The sequence below is a fragment of the Bemisia tabaci genome, chromosome 7, assembly GCF_918797505.1.
Source record: "Bemisia tabaci chromosome 7, PGI_BMITA_v3".
Taxonomy (NCBI): domain Eukaryota; kingdom Metazoa; phylum Arthropoda; class Insecta; order Hemiptera; family Aleyrodidae; genus Bemisia; species Bemisia tabaci.
This window is the reverse complement of record NC_092799.1, coordinates 42,504,846-42,529,865: the sequence shown is the minus strand read 5'-3', so window position 1 is coordinate 42,529,865 and position 25,020 is coordinate 42,504,846. Positions and strand designations below refer to the sequence as shown.

Genomic DNA, 25,020 nt, shown 5'->3' with positions numbered 1-25,020 from the left:
TGCACCCCTCCCCCGCTGGCAAGTTCACTTGATGGTTTTTATTGATGTTTCAATACGAATGAGAAGGAGGCGGCAAAATACAGGCGGCTCATGGGCGGCAAGTAGGTAAATCTAACCCTGCTAAGCCCCTCAATTGAAATTTTGTGGATGAATTAAAATTGAAGTTTCCCTGTTCTCTCCTGATTGAAAAAGAGATAAACTCTGAGGTTCTGATAAATTTAAAACTGATTATCCCTTTAAAAAAAACAAACAAAAAAAACAAAAAAAACTGTCCTGTTTTTCCATGCTGCATTTTAAATGTATTGCTGATAAAAACAGAAAACCCTGTAGGTAACCCTATTCAACGAGGCAAACTTCCTGAAACTTTTGTTCTAATGAGACAGAACAATTTTTTTTATCCTATTATGACAACACGCATTATTTTTATTGACTGTCTGAGGATGTTCCAACAAAGTTTACGTGAAGATCTCCGTAAATTTATGCTCCTTAAAAATAAAGCAAGAGCAAAGATTCTGAACTATCCCAACATAATTCTTCGTTAAAATCATGATCGATGAAAGAATCATTATGTGGCCAGAAATATACCACAAGAAGTTAACAACTCCTAAAAATTGTTCCTGAAAATTGCCTTTCATGGGAAAAAGTTGAAGGTAATGGGGCAGAAGATTAAGTGGCTTTATGCAACACCTTTGGAGAGAACCATCAGCCGATTTTACCTGAATATCTTTGAAGGAGAAAAAAAGGAATAATGAGAAGATATTGATGTAATGATGAATTCAAAGTGTCTATACTTTAAAATTAAATAAAAATATTACAATTTGAAAGAATACAAACATCAGGATGAAAATTACAAAGAAATGCTGCTAATTTTACAAAACCTTGGAGGCTACTTATAAAATGGACATAAATGAGAAAAAATTGAATTAAAAAGCAAATAACAAAGTAAATGTGAAATGCCCAACGACTTAGTGATTCTGAAAAAGCATTCATCACCTAACTATTCTAATATCAGAGGATAGCACCTGCAAACATGATTTACCTAGCTTTGTTCATTGTTTCATGGGATACTAATAAAGCTTCATAATTATTTTGAGGCAAAAGAAAAAAGAGGGCATGTAATGAAAACAGATCAAGAAAATTTAAGAGGTAAAATTAATAAATGATAACGAAAACACAATATTTTATGTATTAATAATAAAGATGATCAATAGATAATTTATGAAGATGGTGGCTACTACAGCTATGAAATTAACAGTAAAGACATGCGTCATAAAAACATCTAGATATCATTAAACAAAAGAATAGTTGTTGAGACATGCTTGATTGAATAAAATTTTAAGAAGAGGAGAAATGAAAACACAAGTTAGAGAAAAGGTAGGTTTTAGAATAATAAAAATAAGCCGTTGCCCAAAACTATATAACAAAACGCTACCTTAATTAATTATGAGAATATACCGATTGATGAAATAATTGCCAGCAGTTTGATTATTAAAATTTTTAGATTAAGAGAAAGCCAACAGAAAGATCTAAAACTTGGCAGAAATTGAAAGGCATCATTGGTTTGTCAGACTCAAAATAATTAAAAGGAGGGATATTGAAAAGGGCTATTTTTGGGCCCACCCTGGCTTCATTTCCTCAACTCTACGATTTTTTCATCATTGGAGGTCTGTGCGTTACGAACGGCGTCTTGATTTGGTCATTTCTGGTGTCTTCCATGTCCAGTTCTAGCATAATCATGGGTGTAAGAGTCGATTTTGGTGAAAAATGCGGCGTTTTCGATCTCAAATCTGTAAAACTCGCATTTACCACCAAAATCGGCCTTTGGACCCATGGTAAGGCTAGTAGGAGACCAAAAATGACCAAAAATCATAGAGATGAGAAAATTCCGGGTGGGCCCAAAAACCGCCATTATCGATACTTGTAGCTGTGCTCTCAAGCAAAGATACTACGTATTTGAATTAAATTTGAGAGGATCACATGGAATAAGCAATCAGTGATGTCGCTCACCTTTGGTTTTTAAATAATATCCTGATACAGAATTGAACTAAAAGTTTTAATAATCATCCTACAGCTTATGATGGGGTAAAATTATCTTTGTGCTGTATGAAAATGTTTCAAAGTCTGATCTTTTGCAGCAAGAACGCATAATGTGGACAAGACATCAATTTGAAATCCTGCGTCCATACCAGAAGGGGAGGGAGAGAGAGAGAGACAGAAAAACATCCACTCAAATAAATAATAAAATAAGGTAAAACTAAATAGAATACATTCAAGAAAGAGTAAAATAATAAGTCCCTAAAAATGCATTTTGTTATCTTCCTACCATAAAAATTTCAGTCAAAAATGCTCTACAACGTTCATTATAAAAATAAAAAAAAAGATAAATATTGAATTAAATGAGCTGGCCTTAAATTTGTAAGTCTGTAATAAGGCTCTGTGATACGAAAACATCTAGAAAAAGTATAAAATAGGTAGTACAATAATTTACAGAAACGCTACTTTAGCCGAGAAACTCTCACTCAAAACAATCATTCTATGAGTAAAAATTAATTTCAGGTGAATGTAAGAAGGAAAGCCAGTTAAGAATGTATCTTATTAAAATGACAATGAAAAATAATTGATCTTAAGAATACCTACAAAGAATACAGTGCCTATAAAAAATCATGTTTCGAAAAATTAACTTTCTCAGTGTGTGTTAGTTGTTAACTCAGGGTTTGAATAGGTACATGGCTCAATGATAGGGCAATGTTGGTGATATGCGATATTTTGCTGGGGCAGGAGTAGTGGTGCGGAAAGTGCGGAGGCTGTCTTCATTGAACATAAGAAAGTGACCCAAATTATTTTTGATGAGTTATACCATCATTCTTATAGGTAGTTATTTAAAGACTCATCTCTCCTTACTCTCGCATCTCTTTGTGTCTTCAAAACCAGCGAATTTTTGTCTTCCGCACAAAGGGATGTATCTTGATTACTCTACTTTAATATTTCTTACTTATATTTCATTTGTTTACATAGGAGAGCCATCAAACACATTTCTCTGAAATTTCTAGTCATTTTTCTTTACTCTTGGGAAAAAAGATTCTGAAATTTCCCGTGAAAAAATGTTTGTGGGAATACTGATGATGCGCAGGCAAAGTACAAGGCCTTCCATTGTATTAATAAATTTCTACAAAAATACTAGTGTTATTACCGGACTTGTACCAGATCATCCATGGTCCATCGTGTACCAATCTTTAAGCATTTTCTTAAGTGCACTAGTTTACATTGAACAAATCACCCATTAAATTATTCATTGACAGTGTAAGTTTTGAAAAATCTTTAACCTTCAACAACCTTCTTATTTGGATTTAACATATGAATTTGTTACTTTCCAATTCATTTACGGGCACTATCACAAATTAAATAAGAAGTGAATAAAATATTGAATACAGTACATAAAAATTACAAGAACAAGAAAGATTATTCTATTCAATCCTCAATCAATCTTCATATTAAGAAATGTATCTGTTTTATCTGCAAGAGCAGAATCCAAATATTGATAGAAAATTATAAAATGATGTATTCCTCAAATTTATGAAAGGGACATCGATACAAATAGGGAATTATTATGGATACAGGTTTTACACAATAACCTTTCACAATGATGACATGAAAAAAAAACAAGGATGAATATATAGGAAACTAGGCTAAAAATACACGAAAAAACACCAAGACGTTTGGACTCAAAACTGAGCCGAAACATCTCTGTGTTTTATTTTGTATTTTTAGCCTTGTTTCCCGTTTTTCCCCCTTGTATTTTCATGGAATCATCATGAATATATGTTCATAAATGTTAATATTACATAGATGTTCATATTTTTTCTTCCATGATAAATTCTAAAAGAAGGTCCCTCAGAAAAATTTTGAATGTAGAAGGAAAAGCAAAAAAGTTTAGTGAAGTCACTGACTTTTGAAAACAAAAATTTTACTCAAAGGATGAATGCTAATATCAATTATAGTAATAAGGTTCAATTTACGTAAGACTATAAAAATAAAACTACATAACAATAAAGAGTAGTTTGACTTATAAAACATCATTGTATGAAAAAAAGTATAAATAAAGATAACTAAATTAAGCATAAAATAGACAGTTTAATTCATTGATCTAAATAATGACCCTAAGAGCTCAATAAGTGTATGTATAACTGCGTTTTATTATAAAATCTTAATATGTGATAAAAAGCACTAATTTTTCATGGATTTTGAATTAATGATTAAACTGATGGATGGAAGTATTGAAACCTCTCAGACATTTCCTCCCCAACATATGTAGGCACAATTTAGGTACTCCTTGTCTATAAAATAACCTCAGCTATGTGATTTAAAGACCTTCAGGGTAGAGGAACAAGAAGGCAATGAGAAGTATACTGTTAGGTTAGAAATACTCAAAGGTAGTCTAAAAATTACTCACTCTTAATGAGAAAGTTAAACAAGAATGTGAAAAATAGAATTGCAAATCATAATCGAAATTGTTTTTATTTCGTCGATAAAATAATGAAAGAAAGATGAAAAGACAAAAAAATATTAATAACAAACCTTTAGACAGTTTCTTGCTCCCACAAAAATATTACATATTTAACATTTCTCTGATTTGGAAAATTATACTTGAAAGCAAGTAATATGTAAAATAACTGATCAGTGAGGTCATGGGGACAAAAATGTGAACAGTGAAAAAGATGCAGAGCCGTACAGAAAATTACCATGAGAAAAAAGAAAGTTTTATAAACTGCCACAAAAAAGTCATCTGACAGTAAACAGTATTAAAAATGTCAATTCACCTTCAGTGATGGATATTCAATGGAGAGGGTAGGAAAAGAATTGAAATTAAATTTAAGCTAGTTAGATAAATTATGTTATTAAAATCCAATGTGTAATTCACCGTACGTAGATTGATCAGTTCTCCGAGGCTTTCTTCAGGGACCACAGTGGATCTATTTGACTAAGGGGATCACTCTCTTGACCGGATGATGTTATTAATCCTGTATTTTTGAAAACTTCTTCATTTCTTCTTCTATTTTCTTCCGAACTGACAGCGCGAATGCTCTCTTGTTCTTTTGCGACATTTGATGTACTGCTTGATGGTGTAGCCACTGTTTGGTTGGAAGAATCTGTTCAGGGGCAAAAATTTAAAACTTGCTTCAGCCAAAGATTACAATTTAAATAAATACTTTACATACTGGACACAATATCAGTGATTCAGAATTTTTCCTCTATATTATGTTAGTAATCGTTAGCACCAAAACGATTTTCTTGCATCATTGAGGAAAAGTTAATGTAGGTATGCTCTTTCGTGCAATGTTATTTCATATCGTACTGTTGCTCCTGATCTTCCTTAATACGTTAACTACCACAGTTTGCCTCATAATTTTTAGCAAGTTAAGAGGAGCTAAAAACTTGCAAGTTTGACGGATATTGCTCGAAGGCAGTGGAACTGTCATCTCTCGGTTACAGGTGTAACGAGGGTGTTCAGATATGCGATGATGGTGTGCTCTCTCCACTCAGTGGAAATGGTTTAAGAATGGCTTCCATAAGTGCCGGTGCTAAGGACTGATCTGGCAGTTGACGTATTAGTATGTATTAATTGAACACAGACTTTTCATTTTCAAGTCAAACTGCATCAAACTCGCAAGGAGGAGGCCCTTAATGTTCGTCCTTGTTTAAATGGAATTTTGTGAAAGCGTAGTCCTGAGGTAATTAAAGCACGTGGTCTAATTATTCCTATTACTACACTGGACCTTAGAAGAGCCACAGCAAATTTTTAAAAACAGTATGAAAGAAGAGCAACTCATTCTGTGATTTTGATTGCTGAGCAAGGAGAATTTAAAAAATTAAGTTGGCAGCATTTGGGGTGATCTAAATTTTTCTCCAGTGTTCGAAACTCACCTTTGAGTTTTAGAAGTCATGTGGCGCATCAAGTCCGATTTTTAGGCGCCATTGAAAATTTTTTAGGGGCCAAATTGACTTTTTACGGATATATTATGGCGCATTTAGTGATAAGTTAGACGCAAGATGTTTTCGTAATAGAACTAGTAAGTAGCTGTAACTTGGGGAAGACAAAAGCACTAAGAATGAAATCGTGAAGAATAGAAAAAGCTTGTTTTTCTTTCTTTCGGTGCTTCCTATGAAAATCCAGATTTTTAAGAATTTTTAGGGGCCATGTTGGCGCAGAGCCTTCATCTTTTAGGCGCATTTGGCGCATTGGCGCCTGTGAGTTTCAAACACTGCTCACGTGTGATTTTTTAACAGAAAACAGCACCCTGATACTTTAAGAATATCGTCGTTTATTATTCAGAACATACTCCTAAAATTGTAAGGCAGAATGGTGCACGGTTTTCTGTAAAGAAAATGAAGCATAAGAAAAATTCCAGCAATATCTTAAGTAGTTTGGCTCATTTTGTTTGAAGCCATTCGAATTTGTAATGATAGAATGTCATACCTGAACTACTTGTCAAAGCTGCAGGTTCTGTTTCTTTCACACCTTTGGGGAGGTTCATTAAGAAATCTTCAGATGGGTGCCTAGTATGAGATTTACGTTTTTCTTCGAAACTAGATTTTGTTGTTAAAATACCACCTGAAAAAATTGAGATCAAGATTTACAGTTCTTTTGATTCAAATTAAGGCTGAAGAAGATAAAAAATACATTTGTAAAATATTTTAAAAATGAAAAAAAAAAAATAATGTTACCTGGTAGAACAAAAGGAGAGAGAGAATTTTCTGTTCCTTGACTTTCTCTTTACCAAATATTACCTTAATGCATCAAGCATTATTGAAACAATGTACACTTCATTACTGATTGCAGAATCAGAGTGCTGAGCAAATTGTTCCCTTGATATATTATATTTCTGATTTGATATTTACGTACATGTGGGATTTTGAAGAGCATGACTTTCTGACTAGCAATCACACAATGTTTGGAGGCTTTTCAACAAACAAACAAAAATTGTGAGAAGAAAAGAGGGAAAGAAGAGGGAACTTTTAAGGCATTTGCTCTGGAGCAATATCCTCTTTTATTACTAATGGTAAAGATATCCTTCTTGGAATAAAACCAGCGATCTTGATGAAACGCGGATGAAAATAAAAGAAAACAAGGAAAACTTACGTTTCATCAGTAAATCTTGAGCATAATATAAAATTGTTTGATAGGCAAATTTTAAGTGTTCTCGGTCTCGTAGACAATTTTTCCTTGACAAAGACATTTTGCCAGCTAGATTGATCAAATCCGGAATCCCTTGACCAGAGTTGATTTCAGCAATTGCAGCCAATACTAAGAGGAACAGTCCGGAGCGACCAACTCCAGACAAACAGTGAATGACAACACAATGAGCCAAGTTTCGTTGCTGCCGATACAAACTCAGACACTCGCATACCACTGATAGGAAAGGACCTGGTGATGGGGGGAAAGAGCTGTAACAGTCAAGGAATTGATATGTGATCAGCAGTAATTTATACATTAATGTGCAATTTCTGTTCTTTGCTCAGTGACACATTTTGAAGAAACAAAATTAGCTTACTGTCTTCAAATTTTAATTGTCATTACTAATACATTAATAGTTCTTTCTACATTGTTGTTTTAAACAATCTCTGCGTAATTGGCCGCTGAAAAAGCTTACGGTATCTGTTCAAAAAATTAACATACCAGGACGTGTCTAGGAATAGTTATTAATTGTATTATTTATAGTTGTACTATAAACTTATGTTTCACCGGCAAATGACAATCCAAAAAATTTGGGGTTAGAGATAATTCGGACTTAGAAATTTAGAGGCATTTCCTTACCTGCCAGGCCAACTGGTCAATTGGAGGTGAATAATGTTCCTTGAAGCTTTCTGTTGATCACTGATCTGTATGATACGCTCTATCCATTGATTTCTGTTGTTGCAACTTTGGAGTGTTAATTTTAAACGACCAAAACTGAGATCTGCGCCTTTCTCGACCGGCCAATAAATTTGATTTTCCAGCTGTCCATAATAAAATAAATTGAGAAAATTAACAACAACCAAATTTTAGATTATGATACGGAATTTTTTAAAATGGGATGGGTAGGAGTAAAGGGTCACACATTTTGTAAAGAGCCATTCTTCTCGGAGTGGACCACTTTCTTTAGGCGGAAAAAGGTAACACTGTTACTTTAAACTCTTATGCATAGTTGTGATGGTGACAGTTCGTCATCTTCAAAATGACACTGGCAATCGTAAAAATTCTATTGAAAAGAAGTGTTTTTGCCGACTTCTGTGTCATAAGATGGAGCAAAAGGCTGCAAATAACTAACATACATGCTTACGATTGGTGGAACAAAAAGCTGCACATTTTTATCCCCATTTTAGTGAATGGGAAAAATATTGAAAGGTTTCTTAATATCAAATTAATCATCTTGATAAATACTCTTATAAATCGATTATGGGTATGCTATTTTCCGAAAACAGCAAAAAACTGGTTCCTCTCTATTGAAATCAGTTCCATTATCCATGTTAAACCAATTCAAAAGCCTACAACATATGGTCAAAGATCAACCTGAATGGATGAAGTGCTAATGTGATGTGTTAGTCAATTTACAAGAGTACGCTATAAATAACTATTCAGACTGTTTAATTTAGAAAATAATTTCTGTAAGTCTTCTTTCATTTTTAAAGTGATTGATTTAGGTGCATTGAAATGATCTTCAGCTTTAAGTGTAGTTGAAAATTTAAAATCCAAGGCTCAATAAAAGTAAAAATTAGAATTACCTCTGAGTCTGTCTGTAAACAAACAATTAGCTCAACTTGCTGTTCCCAGATCATTGTCCAAAAATCTGAATATGTCGCTGGAAGAGGTGCTTGCGTTAGAATTGCTGGCGGACAAAGTGAGGATATATTTTGAATGAATGAAGCATTAATGTAGTCATCTTTGGTAGATGGCAATTCTACTCGAGTGGTGTCATACGGTAAAATGTCCGGGAATCTATTTTTCATTGGATAGCATCGCGCAACAGATATACTTTGTTTTGCTACATTTTTTTCCTGTGAAAATAATAATGATAAATTAGTAAATTGGAGAAAAAGGGCACAATTACAGAAGGAAAGATAAAAAGTAATCTCGAAAAAATTTGACAAGGTTTGATTCTCGTAAAGGGATATGATTTGAAAATGAAGTTCCTCATAATACAATGCCCAAAATGGCTTCAAGACTCATACAGATTATTTATGCATCATATTCAACAGTACAAAACCCTTCAATGCAGCCAAGGTGTAATTACAAAAAATGGGCCTGTTGCAAACTTTTCCTGCGGCAAAAATAAGAGTTGTTTGTTCGGCAAAGTCTGAAATGCACTCAAAACTTCACAATCTGCGTAAGAAATTTGCGTTTTTTTGAGCTTCCCGCTTCAAAAACAATACTACGGCACAGGTAAACATTTTATTAGAGGAGTCGCTCCATCGTCAGCAATATTCATCATGGCTGACGCTTCCGCAGTTCCGCACAAAATTCGAGGAGAGTTCAAGGTCAATCAAGACGGGCAAGGAAAATATGAACGTAAAAACACGCCGATTGTTATCTGGTCTTATCCTGGTCAGGTGTTATCTCGTCCCATCAGACGTGTTTTGGCGAATAGGCGTCGGCCGTGATGAATATTGCCGACCCTCTAACAAAATGCTTACCTGTGCCGTGGTATCGCTTTTGATGCGGGAAGCTCAAAAAACTGCAAATATCTTACACATTTCAGACTTTGCCGATGTGCTCATTGTGATTTTTGAGGCATTATGTATAAGAAACATCTCTTAGTTTTGCTCTAGCAAAAGTTTGCAACAGGCCCGTTATGAGTTCCCAATCCATCAAAATCAATGGGCATATTGAAGATCAATTGATGTAAATAATTGATAAATTTCTTTCCGCAGGGTACCTTTGATTTCACTCCTGTTGGGCGGCTTAAAATTTATTTTTGGTAGATGTGTATGATGGATACATTGATATTTGATACACTTACTTTCAATAGCATGTCTATTCCTTGTTAAATAAAGGCAAAAAACCTGAGTTTTCAGTCCCCCAGTCAATATGGGTGAGGGCGGAGCGAAGGAGGGAGAGGGAAATAACCAAAGTGGAAATTTTTACCTGAAAATCGCACAGTTCTTTCCATTTCATGTCTAGAGGTGTGGGACCATTTAGCGTCTTAGCTGTGAGGCTTTCAATGAATTTATCAAACTTCTCTACTTCTTGGGTGAACTGATTTAGGACTTCAGGATCATCGAATGGATCTTTTGATGCAGGTCTGTGGGGAGATATTTTGTCATCGACTGCTGGCACAGAGAGAGGCGGCAACTGTAAAAAACGATTGAGACCATGGTTTAAAATTGGTACCACAAGTAAGCACGATCTTGGCCCTTTGAATTACTGGAGACTACCAATAAATGGGCGCTTTCTCTCAACTGTACGTTTCTCAGATTTTCAACAAAAGACAGCTTCATTCTCCGGTATTGTACCAACGACAAAGAGATAACTTGTCAGTACTGCACCTACACCAAGTAAACTCCTCATCAGTATCTTCCTGACAGCAAACGAGTTATTCATCAGTACTGGTGTAAGTGTTGTCAGTGCAATGCTTGATGCTCTTAGTAATAGGTATAAACGCAGAAAGTTTTTAAATTCAAGAGAACAAATTTACCGTTTCAATCAATGGTCAAATACAGAAGGTAGTTGTGAGGCTGCTACCTTTAGATTCATAGTGGTAACATGAAAAGGTATTTTTTTAAGAGGCTACAGCATGGTACACACATTGCTTTGCAACGTTTCAGTACTATTAACAAATGAAAATAAAATTACCTGACTAGATAAAAAACTGCTGGGTTTCACTTCTTCGCTGTTTCCTGTTTTCTGAAGCGTTAAGCCTGCTAACTGATCGCTGACTTGACTCACATTGACCTTGGGGGTATCGCTTGCTTCTGCTTTCACCTCACTGGCCAAAGAGTTTTTGGAATCGGTCGGGATCAGTGGTGCTTGTGAGACATTAAAATCTAATCCTGCCAAAAGATCGACATTTGACGAAGCATCAGAAAGATTTGAACCAGCATCTGATCTGTTCATGGAGTAGGTCAAAGTTGTGCCAGCGTTTGAAGTATGAGCTTGCATGTAAGTCAAAGAATTCTGCGGTGCCAATGGGCTTTGCACTTGCTCTGGAGCTGGCATTGCAGGTGCTGGAGATGGAGCTGCCGGTGCAACATTTTCTTGTACTGGAGACTGATACTGATAACCGTACGGAATGTTATAGTAGTTGTTCATGTAGTTTGGATCACTAGGCTGAGCGTAAACTCCTGTTGGTGGCGTTGGAGTGCTGGGTTCAGCAACTTGCGAAGAGTTAGTGTGGAGAGTCTGATACTGACCAGCGTTTGTATAGAAAGCCTGTTGTTGCTGCATGTAAAGAAACTCAGACGTGGAAAATGGTACTGAGTATTGCATGTTCATGTACTGCTGGGGCTGAGCCATGGGGTAGGAACTGATAGCTGTTTGAGAATATGCCTTTGTTGGATCTTCAAACTGGGTGGGCTGAGATTCTGAAGCAGGCTGATAGTATGTATTTTGAGCAGGGTATGCGTTACTAGTTGCTGCAGAGGCATTGTAGTTGTAGTACTGATAGCTGGCGCTTTGATCGGTTGTTTGTTGATTTGTTCCTGAAGAGTAACCAGTCACATAATTGGTGTTGTTTTGAGATCCTGCCGAATATCCAGGGTACGTTTGAGTTTCATACTGATTATACAGGCCGGAGTAATGATTTGGAATGTAGACATCGTTAGGATTAGAATAGACCGTATTTGATGGATACGAGAGTGAGGGTTCAGTAACTGTTTGCGTTGGCAGAGTTGTGGGTGTAGAATAAGTTGGATAAGAGGCTTGTTGCATTGCTGCTTCGGGGAAAGAGTAATTTTGAACGGTTTGTGATAACTCGAGAGAAGTTTGAGCTGATGTGTAAGGCTGCGGATACTGAGTTGGATTATTTAAAGAGGCGGGAGGTGTAAAGCTTTGGTACGGAATCTGCGACTGAGCGGAAGCAACCTTGCCTGCATCAGGAGCTTGATAGTAATTTGTATTGGATAAAGGTTGACTTGGAAAATTAGGAACAGTGTTTGCCGCTGGATTTTCGCCCGACTGAGATGCCGGTGTGCCCACTGATGGTGGGTAGGTGGCATTTTTCAAGTCGTTCATGTAGTTATTCGAGGGCTCTGCAGAATTTGGGTATGCAGTGGGGATAGTAGGTTTCTCCGATTGGGGATAGGGATACTTGCTGGGGTCATAACTGTAATTCTGAGGGTAAGGATTGTACTGTGAATAAGGAGTGGCGTTTGAATACGGTTGGTAGGAATCCGAAGCAGGATAGTCTGAACGCATTTCCGGAGGTTTAGATGGTGTATTAGTACCTTCAGATCCTAGCGGTGTAGGTCTTATGGAGGGTACCCATTGAGGCTTTGTTTCCACTGGAGGGATAGATAAGGCAGGATCAACGAACGGGGCTGGTTGAGGGGATGCGGAGGTTGGATTGGTGCTTCCAGGTTGGTAGAGATTTGGGTTGTAGAATGTGTTCAGTGATGGGTTGGAGTTAGTTGTTGGGGGTGTGGTGTTTCTTTTGGAGTTTAAGTAGTCTTTCAGTTTTGGACCTGAGTTGTTGGACACAGGCTCGTTGTCTGGTTTAGGCTTCGGAACGAGCTTCCCATTTTTCATCAACATCTGCTCTCGCTCTTCCTCTTGAACTTTGCAAGTGCCTCTGCAACGTTGTAACAATTTGCTGATGTTCGTGACAAGCTTTTTGTAAAATTTGAGGCCTTTGCCCGACTTAGCCAATAGATCCTCGTAGGCTTCATACGAGGATAATAGAGCTGAGACCATGGTGTTCCTTTTCCTTAGGACTTCGTTGATTCTTTTGCGCGTTGGAGCGAATTGGGCGTAAACTTCTGAAAGAGCTTGTAGAATGTTTTCTTGGGCAGCTAAATTTTGGTCTATTAATTGAATCTGGCGAGAAACAAAAAACAAAAATTGTTAATTTATCGGGTAAAAAAAAAACCGCGACAGTTTCATAGCTTTCCAGTATTTGGCAAAATTTCAGATGTGCAAATTTTTTTTTTTTTTTACGAAAGCCGGCTCCGAGGAGACAATTAACAAAAATCCCTGAAAGCAAACAGTGAGTAGATGTTCAACAAATTCTTCATTTACATACGTGTTACAAGTCGTCTTTCACAAAAATTACCAATCTCTAGAAGGATGAATTAAGAGAAATGATATGAAAAAGGGTCCTGCACAGAATTTTTTTTAATTTTATGTGCAGAATTTTCTAGCAAATTACAAGGAAAACCAGCAAGTCAAGCGAAGAATTCCATACGAGTTAAATTCCGTTATTATTTCATAGGATTAAACAATCTTTTGAGAACGCTGAGCGGTAAAAATCAAATTTTTGATGTGTCAATTTTGAGGAAATCAGGGCTAAAAAGTGAACCTTGACTTAAGGCTTGAATGATGCCCACTTCTTATGAATCAAATATTGGACAACACGGGAATGCTTGCTGCCATCCATTGGAGGTTTTTGTTCTTTTCAGCCAAGAAACGTGAATGTGGGGGCGTGTGTCTATTTCATCTCCTTCCGTCAGCAAGGAAAGATGAGTTCTCCTCAAACACCAATCCAGTGTTGCATCATTTTCTCTGGAAAATCTGAGTTGCAATGCTGAAGAATACATTTATCAGCCCTAAGTTTCTCAAAGGTGACACATACATAAAAAGTTTAATTATTTTTAAAGGTTTCTAGATCAGTGGATTGTGAAGAACGTTATGATAGTAAAATGATAGTAAAATTTGTTGGCTGGTGCCAAATTCTTTTTCTTGATAACATAACTTAATAAAACTCGCTTAAATTTCAATCTTTTTATCATTTTAAAATGAACCATTTTACTAGGTCCTGTCTGCTGTTGGTTGAGTAGGTGTTCTCTCATTTCCCATTTATAAAAATCCTAAAGTTTCTTCAATTATTCCAAAATTGGACTGAATATTTTTTACATTGTTAAAGGTAAAATTCGCAAGCTACTCCAAATTTTTAAGCAAAACATTTGTTATAGAGGGCTCATTTTGTTCTTAACTGACAGACTAATATTACTTCATTATACTTACAATTTTATCATGTTTCTTAAGCTCTTCTGCAAATATTTTTTCATGATCTTCATTTTGTTTGATTATTAAGGTGTTTGTAATATCATCGTTACAGATTGATTCACGTAGCTGGTTGTTCAACATTGATCTTTGGCGCTTCATTTCATCGACTTTGTTCACAAGAAGTTGTAGCTCATTCAGAATTTTTTCCTCTTCAGGTTCTGAAAAAAAAACCACAACAGACATTGAAAAAAAAAGTGCATGATGAAAAAGTTCTGAAAAATTACCATGACAGACATTGAAAAAAAAAGTGCATGATGAGAAAATGAGAAAATATAAAAATACAACAAAAACTGGACAAAAAAACACAGCAAGGGACATCAACTGCTGCAGCTCTGGGGCTCACCTCTTGATATGTACATGTATTTGAAAGTAAGTTGGGATTTTTAGAGAAGATACACTGGAAAGTACTGATACAGAAATATGTTTACATGTACTGGAACGTACACAAATACACTGGAAACCTGTTAAAATCATGATTTTTGCTCTGGTCGTGTTTTTTTGTCCATTAAAACTTTCGTGACTTTTGTTAAAAATTTCGGCACCAATCAAAGACATTTACATAGGAAGTAATTTTTGTTCGCAAAACAATTTAAATGAGATTACCCCTCAAAAGTCTGTATTGCACTTTGAAACTTTTGTTACGTACTTTAATGTCAGAAGTTTTCCCAAGGAATCAAGATAGCGAAGATACTGCCTTGTTATCAATATCTCCAGTAAAATTCTTATCAGCATGTGTTATGATTGGCTCCTGTGTATAATGACATAAGTCATACCTGCCTTCATTAAGGCTTCTCTGTATGCAATCAAAACAATAAATTGAATTGCATTTTGCAAAAAGGAACCAGAAGCATTGCAATGATGCTAAGATTGTGTAACTTCATACTTTGCGATAGATTACTGATATCATGAAAAAATATGAAATTTACATGGTAAGTTTTGTCTTAAATTTAAAGTTTTTAGCAAGTAAAATAGTAACTGTTAATGGATAATCAGGGTTTTCTTCCAACATAAAAGAAGTTGCACAATCTTAGCAACATTGCAATGCTTCTGGTTCCTTTTTGTAAAATGCAATCCAATTGATCCCTCAGCAAAGATTTCTTACAATCAGCATTGCTACTTTGATTGAAATTATAATTGTACATTCATGATCATTGACACGAGAGTAATAATGTCAGTCAATGACGTAAATGCATTCAGATGACGTACCTAAGGCAGGTAACACCGGTATTTGCTGAGTTAACTCATTCAGGGGCAGCATGAGAATTTTCAAGTTCGTTATATGTAGCGTCATAGCTTTATGTAGGGTTTCATTTGATTCCGAGGCCTTTTTATGGGCCTCCTGGTACTTGTTAGCTTCTCGCGTGAGGTCTGTAGCAACAATTGAAGGTGGCCGACTCCCCATCACCTCTTGATATTCTTTCTCTGCTACCTCTTCCGCCTTAAAATAACGATAACAAAAGATAAAATAATATTTAAAGATTTGAGTGAGGAACAGAGCTCCTAACTACATGGACTGTTACATTAGCCTGAGGAGTGGGTGACGTAGTGTAAAAAATGTAATACTAAAACTGTCTGCTCTTGAAAGAGGTGGAAAAATTCAGTGTTGATAACCTAACAAGAAAATACAAGAAAAATACACTAAAACATGAGTATACGAGGCTAAACGCCAAAAAAGGCTGAATTTCTATCTACCTTTGTATATCCATACTTTAGTGTATTTTTCTTGTGTTTTTTTGTTGAACCAGGCTATTGCATTATATTACTCTTGATCTGACAAGGCTACCTACTGAAAAAATGGCTCACGAAAGATAAGTGAAACAAAATTCAGACATTTTCATGGAATTATGGTAACTTTAAGGGTATTTAAAGAGTTTTTGAATAACTAAAAAAAAGTAAGAAGTACGAGATCGCTTATTAAATACCCCAGCAAAAATTGAATATGTTCAAAAACAGAACCATTATATCTTAGAACCTTAGAAATCATAAAATATATCTGATGAAGATAAATTGAATGAAAGAATGACCTTTTCTTTTCGACATCTGACACATCTCATTAGGATATTTCAGAGGTTATAACATTCTGGAATATCATTAGAGCCACTCTGGAATGTTCAATTTTTAAAAAAAAAATGATGCTCGTCAGAGATACGTTTAAGCAAAACAGCCATAAACATTTTTCAGGTAGGTTTTATGCTTAGAAATTTGGCATGGTGTATCATTAGGAGTTACTTGTAACTCTTCAAATTGAGTTTTACTCATTAGTCAATAGTTTAAAACAGACGGCCAGAGAAAAGGCCGTCCGGTTGATTCTGGGTACCCCTAACGTAATTAAAAAAAATGAATTACCTGTATTAATTCAAAAGTCTCTGACAGCATTGCTTCAACTTCAGCACTCACTTCAGCTAATGAGTTCATTGAGGAGATCAAATTTTGAATGGCATCTGTCTTCCCAGTCATTGCTGCACAGCTATCAATCAGCTCCTATGGGGGCAAGAGAAAATAATAAATTCATCCAATGAATCAGGTCACTAAAAAATTTACATTTTGAAAATAACCTCAATAGATTAAATGGTGAGGAGAGTTCATCTACAGGAATTGTTTTCGGATTTGATTTTATTAAACGTTGAAAGTGACATGTTACTCTTCTTTTGGTCATAATTAACAGTTTTTTCATGTTTTCATACTAATTTTGAGTTGAACTCACTAGTCGTATTTTGATTGACGTAACAACTCGGGGCATCTCGTAACAATCGTATTTTGTTCAGATGTTCTTTCTGATAAGGGGCGTGGCCTCCTTTTATTCGTTTATTTTTTTTGCACAATTTGGCAGTGGCGTGGCGTGCTTTGCGATCTATCGATTGATCGGCCATTTTAACCTATGTAAAAGGATCGATAAACAGGGTGTTCGCAGCGAACACCTTAATAATCGATTCTTTACTATGGGTTGAAATGGTATGACAATCGATATATCGCAATTCACGCCACGCCACTGCAATTGGGCAACTTTTTTGCAACATTGTTTCGAAACAATTGGAACGTCCTCGGAGCTTGTTAGGACTGTTGTGTGCATTTGTTAACAGGATTTCTAACCTCACTTCTAGCTGCTTTGCTCTCATTGGTTGTGAAAAAGTGATGCAAATAACACAAAATCGGTAGTAGGAAACAATTGTTGCATCGAACAAAACACGTCTACTAGGTAGCCAACAGCTTTTAGAGTTTGGTGTGAATGTATTCCTTTTAAAGCAAAATTAATGAATATTCCATAACATACGTATCAAAACTCTTGTTATCTTGAACAACATTCATTTGACAACCACTGCGCCTTGGTTTTAACCCTTTCCAGCCCAATGTCAGATATATTCGCCGTGAAAAATAACGCGTTTAGGTCCGATGTCGTATATAGTTGCCCAAAAGTTTGAACTTCTGTGCAGGCCCGATGTCGGGTATATTTGACTGCTCCAGCAAGTGGCGGCCTTTGGTGGACCCTTTGGAAACCACTGTCTTTGTTGACAACATCGGAAAAAGACGTGGACCTGCCACGGCGGCCGTGGAAAACTGCTGCGGACTGGAAAGGGTTAAGATTTCTTGTTAAATTCCTTTAGTTCCTTCCAACAAAAAGGTCTTATAAATCACTTCTACAGAAATTGAAATTTAATACCTGAGGGATTTTATCCATCTGCGAGAAAATGTGCAGGTAATCCAACTGCAATGACGACATGAAACTGACCAACTGCTCTTCCTTCTTGTCGATGTTTCCGCTCACTCTGCGTAATAGTTTTGCTTTCTCCTCACTAAAACAGTTGGATATAGTTATAAAATAAATGAATTTAAATAAAAAATGAGCTTGAAAATTGTAAGATGCTAGGTGTAAGTTGCTAGATTGATCAAAAATACACAGACCTGAGGGGCACCAGTCTTTAAAAGTCATAACACAATTTTATCAAAGTCAATCATGAACACTGTTGCTCAAAATAGGAAAGTCTGCAACATGGGTGCAGAAAGTTTTGAGACTTCCTCAAAAATTGAATCAAACTTCTCTAATTTTTAACCAATATTTAATATCTTTCACCCAAAAAATTAGACTTTACCACTACTAAAAGTATGCATTTTGCATGGGATTCCACTATTTTGTCCCAAATTCATGGCGGTTCTCCTGTTATTTCTCATTTTTGCAGGGATTCCTTCATTTCTCGTGACCAGCACACAACTAGGTCACGTAGTTGAAAAGTTTCTACACCACTGGTCTGCAAATGCAATCAATAAAAGTCTTAAATGTAGCTAGGAACTGGCTACCTAGAGCAATATTTGAAAAATAAAATTTAAATTATCCTCTACATGATTGAAATTTAAAGCCACTTTCACAGCTGAATTTACCAAAGGCTGCAGATCTAGATTTCTAAATGGATAGAAATATATCTGTGAACACGAGTTTACGGTTTGGCAAGGAACATTCAATTATACGATAACTTTCAAAATTAGTTTTTCTGCAAGCAAAAGTAATAAAAATAGAGGTGTGGTTGGGAGATTTAGTAACTTTTGCCAGAGATAAGGGATGGCAGATTTTCATCACGAGGAGGCCCAATTATTATTTAGATCTGGAATCAGAAAGAGGGAAAAAGCAACGCAATATGCAAGGACACATTAAAATATAACTACCTGTAAAGTGAGGAGGCTTCATGGGCCTTCATGGGAACTAGATTGGCAAAAATATCTTGGCCAGATATTTCTGTATCATTGACGCTGAAAGCAATGCCTCGCACCAGAGATTTTCCTTTCACATCAGGCAATGCCTCTCTGTCGGGGACTTTCTCGTGGTAGATAAGATTATTTTCATTTTGAGCTGGTTTCATTTTGCCCACCACTACATCCATTGTAAAAGTCAGCGCTTCTTGAACCGCCTGGATCAGAAGGAAAACGAAGATTAATACAATTCAGATGTGTTTCCGTACTTACTTGAAAGAATATAAGATCAGTACACTCTCTACATAATAAATCGGCAGCTGATTGAAATCAACGAAAATACATGCTATGTATCAGACAAGTCCTTTGTTACAGAGAAATTTCCCCAAATTTTCAAAGTGATATAATTTTTTTTTTTCTTTATTAACTCTTCTTATATTTTATGAATGGCCCTTAAGACTTGTCGCAACGCCGATAAGCCTCACCATACCAGTTTACTTAACTAAAAGGGAACAGCCAGACCAGTAGAGAATTGTGTGTTAGGCATACTTGGAGCTTTAAGACAAGCTTTAGATTTTGAAAATCAGTTGCAAAGTAACTCATACTGAAACCACCTACCGTTGCTGTAAGCCACCTGTCAGTACACCAATGTTTCAAAATTTTTCCGTAAAAAAACATTAGAGTGAAGAGGGCAAACATGTTTTTTTTTTCTTATTTATATTAACTTATCGTGCTATGCAACCATCCCATGTAGGGTATTTTTAACTTCATACCAGAGACAAGAGACTTTCCACTGGCCTCTTGGCGACAGGTGGAAGCTTTTACTTTCGGGGATTTAACACTTCCTTATAGACAATTATAAGGGAGCAACAGTCATCACTCTTTTTCCGGCTGTTAACCTACCTACTTGGTGGATAATGAGCTTCGGGTGACGTTATGTGCTAAAAAAGTTTCCCAAACTTCGGTTTGTTTGCAAAACGAAACTGCCAACTTGTTGTTAACAATCAACCAAGGAGGTAGGTCAACGGTTTAATTTTGAAGTCCTGAAAGTAAAAGCTTCCACCATTGCCAAGATATTTTTGGAGGGTCTCTTGTCTCTGCTCCATACACACAGAAGACTCAACCTGAAGGTAAAAGACTATTTTTCCGACTGTTTTAAAATACACATTCATTCATACTATCATACTTGACTCTGTTTTCTCATTTATCTCACTTTGCTGTTCATCCCTCAATTTAAAATTCATCAAAATACAAAGATGAAAGGAACAAAAGGAATAAAATAAAATAAAGCCTTCTGTTTTGACGGATTTACGACAAATGTTGATAAGATGGAAATTACCTCTTGGTTTTCAATATCTTTCGAAAGATTAAAAGCTTCCTGCAGTCTGTCGGAAGCTGCTTGATAGTAAGCAACTCTTTCACCCATCTTCTGCTGCTCTTCAGACTGCATCCCTTGGTACAGCAGAGATATACACGCATAGTAGGCACTTTTGAATTTAACGTACCTCCGCCATCGCTAATGGAGAGAAAAGAGAAAATTTAGAGAATTCATAAGGAAACTGTCTCAACTGATTGTTGCATTGCATTTGCTTTCGGATGCATCGAAAAATGATTTTCCAAGAAGAACTGTTACACCAATCTATTACCTTCCCAGAAAAGGAGAAGATGGCCTCGTAAGCCAGCGCAAATATTACTTATTTCCAGCCGAGTTGAGATAGAAATCGAGTATTTTTTGGCAAACTCACAATTAAAAATGCACATTCTTTGCAAAATTTTAGCAATTTGCAAATGAAGGGTAAGAAAAAGATCATTACTTTGGAATTTTGTAAGAAAAAAAGATCAATAAAGTAATAAGGCTTAGATTTTCTGCATCCCTGAGCTACACTTAAATTTTAGATATGAGATAACCCTAAGAATTACCTGTTTTAACAGATGAATTTTTGAACACTTACTTTGAGATGCTTAGTGCCGATGGAATAAAGAGTGGACCCCTCTTCTTCGAGAGTAGTGATCATGTTCATTGCCATATTGTAATAGTCAACAATCTGAACTGCCACTTTTGCTGTAAGACATACAAACATTTAGGTAAACGTCTAAAAAACAAAAGAGCCAGATAGAGACATGGGACAGACAAACCCATTTCGAATTTATAACATAACTCAAAAATTAATTTACAAATCCAGTTAATTTTGGTATTTTTGACAAACCGCAAACTTTGGTATTGTAAGTACGAAGTCTTGTTAGATTAGAAACCGGATTTTGGTCATAACTAGCCCACAATGCGTCCGAATGAGGTTTTCTTGAACTTTCCTGATAGCTGGAAATATATTTAAGAATGCTACGTTCACAAATTTGCAAAATCCTGATTAGCTTTGTTGGTATGTGGCTTGAAGTAAGACAACCTCATGGGTGTTCTGCAATTTTTATGTTTGACCAAGCTTCTCTCTCTTTTTTCGGTCTTGCACTACATTTTTCAACTCACAAGGATGATTGGAGTTTTGTCTCCATATTGTAGCCATACACTCGAGTATTGTCACCAAAAATGATCCTATCTAATAATGTAGGATCATTGTTAGAACGTTCAAGCAGCGAAAGGGAAATTGACATTAGGTTGGATTTTTGTTCAACGGACAACAATCAAGGGGCAAGTGTACCTGAAACTCGATGCATGTCTACATATTCTATCAAAATTGTATGTACAGAGCCTTCAGAAATATTACACTGTTCAGCAAGCTCGGAACGACCATTTTCAAGCACATTTGCCTGCACTTTTTCCACAGGACAAATGTCAGTTGCCGTTGATGGTCGATTCCCATGCTCCTCATCTTCGACGAACTCCTGACCAGTTTTGAATCGTTTAACCCACTTAAAACAGTGAGAACAACTCATACAATGATCTTGGTAATCTTTACTTCGCAACCCAAAAGTTTTGGAACGAGGTATTCCGAGTTTAAAACAAAATTTAATGTTAAATCTTTGCTCTATCAGTGATTGCATGATGATAATCGCAGAACGCACCTGACATACTCGTATTCAAGATGGCATAGAATAGACACGGATCAAAAGAAATAAAATCTGTGAACGTAACGTTCTTAAGTATATTTTCAGCTATCAGGAAAGTCCAAGAAAACCTATTTCGGACGCACACTGGGCTAGTTATCACCAAAATCCGGTTTCTAATCTAACAGACCTCGTACCCAGCCTTTCTATGGTTTTTCTACTTTTCTCCTTCTGGTCTATTGCTGGTGTTGTCAGACTTGGCGGACAAATGACAGTTCCATCTCTAATCTTTGAAAGCACTATAATATTATTTGCAGCAACTAGGACTTACCATTGATAGCTGCCTTCCTATTGTCAGCCATACTTTTCTCGAGAATACACTCTTGAGCTTGAGCTAGACACATCTGATGCTTGAATTGCATGACATTTGGCGCAACATTGATGCCAGGCATTTGCGGGTAGGAGTCTTTAACATGCTGTGGAAAAAAGAAAAAAAAAACAATACAAGTTTGAAAGAAGTACTGACCATTACTAAGACTTAAAAGAGACCGTATTTCAGAGAAGGGACCTCAGTGCAAATAATTCAAAATTAAGAAAGGGGTACCATTGCAATGTTGCATAAGGACAATATTTTATATGTAATTATTTTATATATTATTTATAGAAGATTCTTGTTGCAAAGCCAGATCTATATTGGAATCTATAAGGTCCATATTGCGTATCAAAGCCACCCAGTAATTTTGCGAACTCCTGTATTCCTCTGTGACCTGTCCTCTGATAATGGATTTAAACTGATTTAAGCTCATCAACCTTGAAATCTCAGAGCTCCAGTTATGTTCAAAGATGCAGTAAAGTCTTTCAAAATGACTAAAAGATGAACACATGAACATCTACCTGAAATGCCCATGCAGCACATTGAAAGTGTGTACATGCTAATTTCAACCCATTCTCCGTAAGTCTACTGTCCGCAGCACCAAGCTGAGAATGGAGGGCACCTATGTTGTAGAGTATATTCACCATTTCAAATCGTATATCCGGTAAACTTGTTGGTGAGTTTGAGTAAAGATCATTCCTGTGACATAGTTCAAAAATATTTACAACTCGCACATCAGATGCAACAAGAGACATTCAGAAAGGTAGCAAGGCCTAGGGTAGCAAACGGATAAAGCGCCATCTATTTAGAACAAAATGGTCGACTCTTCTCTAAAATTTAAAGTATTTCATGAATAATTTTACTTCATATGTATCAAAACAGCTGAAGGTACAAAGCTCAACTTCTGCCTTCTCATTTTAAAGGAGGACTACATTACAAGTGGGTGATCATTTCGTAGTAAACAAATACATAAAGATGAAGCACTCGTATCTAATGACATGGGAAAGAAAAGAAGCCGTCCTGGCGCTCTATGCTTATGTGAGTATGATAATGAGCACAGGAATCCATGCTTGGCAAGCAGAATTTCTTGTTCTAAACTTGTTTCAAATGCCAGACACGAACGAATCAATAAAGTTGGGACAGACACTTTTTATAATAAATCTACTTTGACTCGGTAACAAGTAGGGATCTCAGATAAAGTTAATACTTCTTTTGCTCATGGGAGCCGAATAGATTCGAGCAAACCATTCAGTGCAGTTCAAGATGATCGTTACCCCCGAAATGAGATTAATAGGTCGATGGTGGACCAAAAATAGTCTGAAGTTAAAAAAAGTATAAGGGTAAGTAAATTTGAGCAAGAATCAACCTGGAATACTTTGGTTACACTATTTTATTCTATTCCCGCCCTTTGTTTGAATTTAAAACTTGTCCCCATTTTGCCGCCAATCCTCTAACCAAAAGGAGAGGTGGCTTCATTTTTTGCTCTCAGCGCTCCGTCTTTACATCTTTGGATGTAATCACTCAAGATTTTCAAATCGAATGGTAACAAATAAGAAGAATGCTCAGCCAACAACCTAATATGGTTATTAGAACAGCTTGTACTTATGTTTCTGAATAGAGATCATATCAGAGAAGTTGACAGTCGTTTAGTTTTAACTGTTGAATAGGGTGGACTGATTAACATATCTGCGCACAGTGGCATCATTGCTCGTAGTCAATCTATGATTACTCCTGGACAATAGTAACGTAGTCACTTATAAACAGAAAGTAAATGACTACCCACATATCTGATATGAGTTCTAGTAACAAACATGTCATGTAATAAGAAACCTGGCATCCTAATCGAGGCTTTCTAATGACCTCATACACCTGCAAGTAAACAGAAGTGATGGTTATTGTGTGCATATGAATGAAGGGAACATTGGAGACAGCAGAGGTCTGCAGTTGGCAGAAGATACGAACAGCCCTATTCCTCCTTTCAACCTTTTATTTAAAATTACTAGTGTGAAAATGGTACTTCAAAATACTGGAACATACCATGTGAAGTTGACAGCAGCTTTTCCATCCTTCGACATAGGAAAGCGACTCTGCAGGAAATGTAACTGGCAGTAATACTGTTTCAACGTGGAGCATCCATCGACATCCCTTTGAGGGCGAATAGCTGCAGCTCTCAATGATTCTAGACTGTAGATTTCTTTCATGTAAGTTTCTGGATTCTCATGATAGTGATCTCGAATGTACTGGAAAGATCAAAACAAGAAATTATGGGAGTGGAAACAAGGACAGTAAAATGAGTTATGAATCATGGTTGACGATACAGAGTGTGCCCCAGAGGGCTAGCCGAGCAACACGTAACAGTAAATGTAACAGGCTGTACTCTAGATAGAAATTAGAAGCGCTGATTACCTGTTTCAATTTTGAGCCAAAGTCTACAGATTCTGGACTAGTATTTAGTTCGAAGTATATCATGGGAAGCCTTGGAACCGCTTCCATTTTTGAGGGGAGCTAGAACTGATCCTTAGAAGTGACAGGTTACAAAAAGGAGATGAAATTTATCGGCTGACTAACGCTCAAAGGCTGTGTCTGTATCAAACTTCGTTGATAGCAGACGTATCCACATTATAAATTAGAAAAAAGCACCAATAATTTCAAAAGTTTCGGCGAAAAACACGAATTATAATCTGTTATCTGTCAAGTGTCAAATCAAAACCAATATGACTCATATCTCGAATCAGCTGAAGTCGAAAGTCGAGTTATCGAGCTTTTCCTTTTG

General features: G+C 36.3%; 1 protein-coding gene across 1 annotated transcript; it reads right to left on the bottom strand.

Annotated features, from left to right (window-relative positions):
* Positions 1-765: 765 nt before the first annotated feature.
* Positions 766-24,958, bottom strand: mop (tyrosine-protein phosphatase non-receptor type protein myopic). The gene is made up of 18 exons (XM_019045340.2): positions 24,654-24,958; positions 24,285-24,487; positions 22,769-22,946; positions 22,206-22,350; positions 20,827-20,936; positions 20,214-20,390; positions 18,851-19,092; positions 17,853-17,985; positions 16,541-16,675; positions 15,401-15,632; positions 14,153-14,352; positions 10,829-13,006; positions 10,121-10,327; positions 8,761-9,033; positions 7,814-7,995; positions 7,139-7,443; positions 6,476-6,610; positions 766-5,147 (listed from the first exon to the last, which is right to left on the bottom strand). The coding sequence occupies exons 1-18, from the start codon at positions 24,738-24,740 to the stop codon at positions 4,933-4,935; spliced, it is 5,337 nt and encodes a 1,778-aa protein (XP_018900885.2). The 5' UTR covers positions 24,741-24,958; the 3' UTR covers positions 766-4,932.
* Positions 24,959-25,020: the final 62 nt, after the last annotated feature.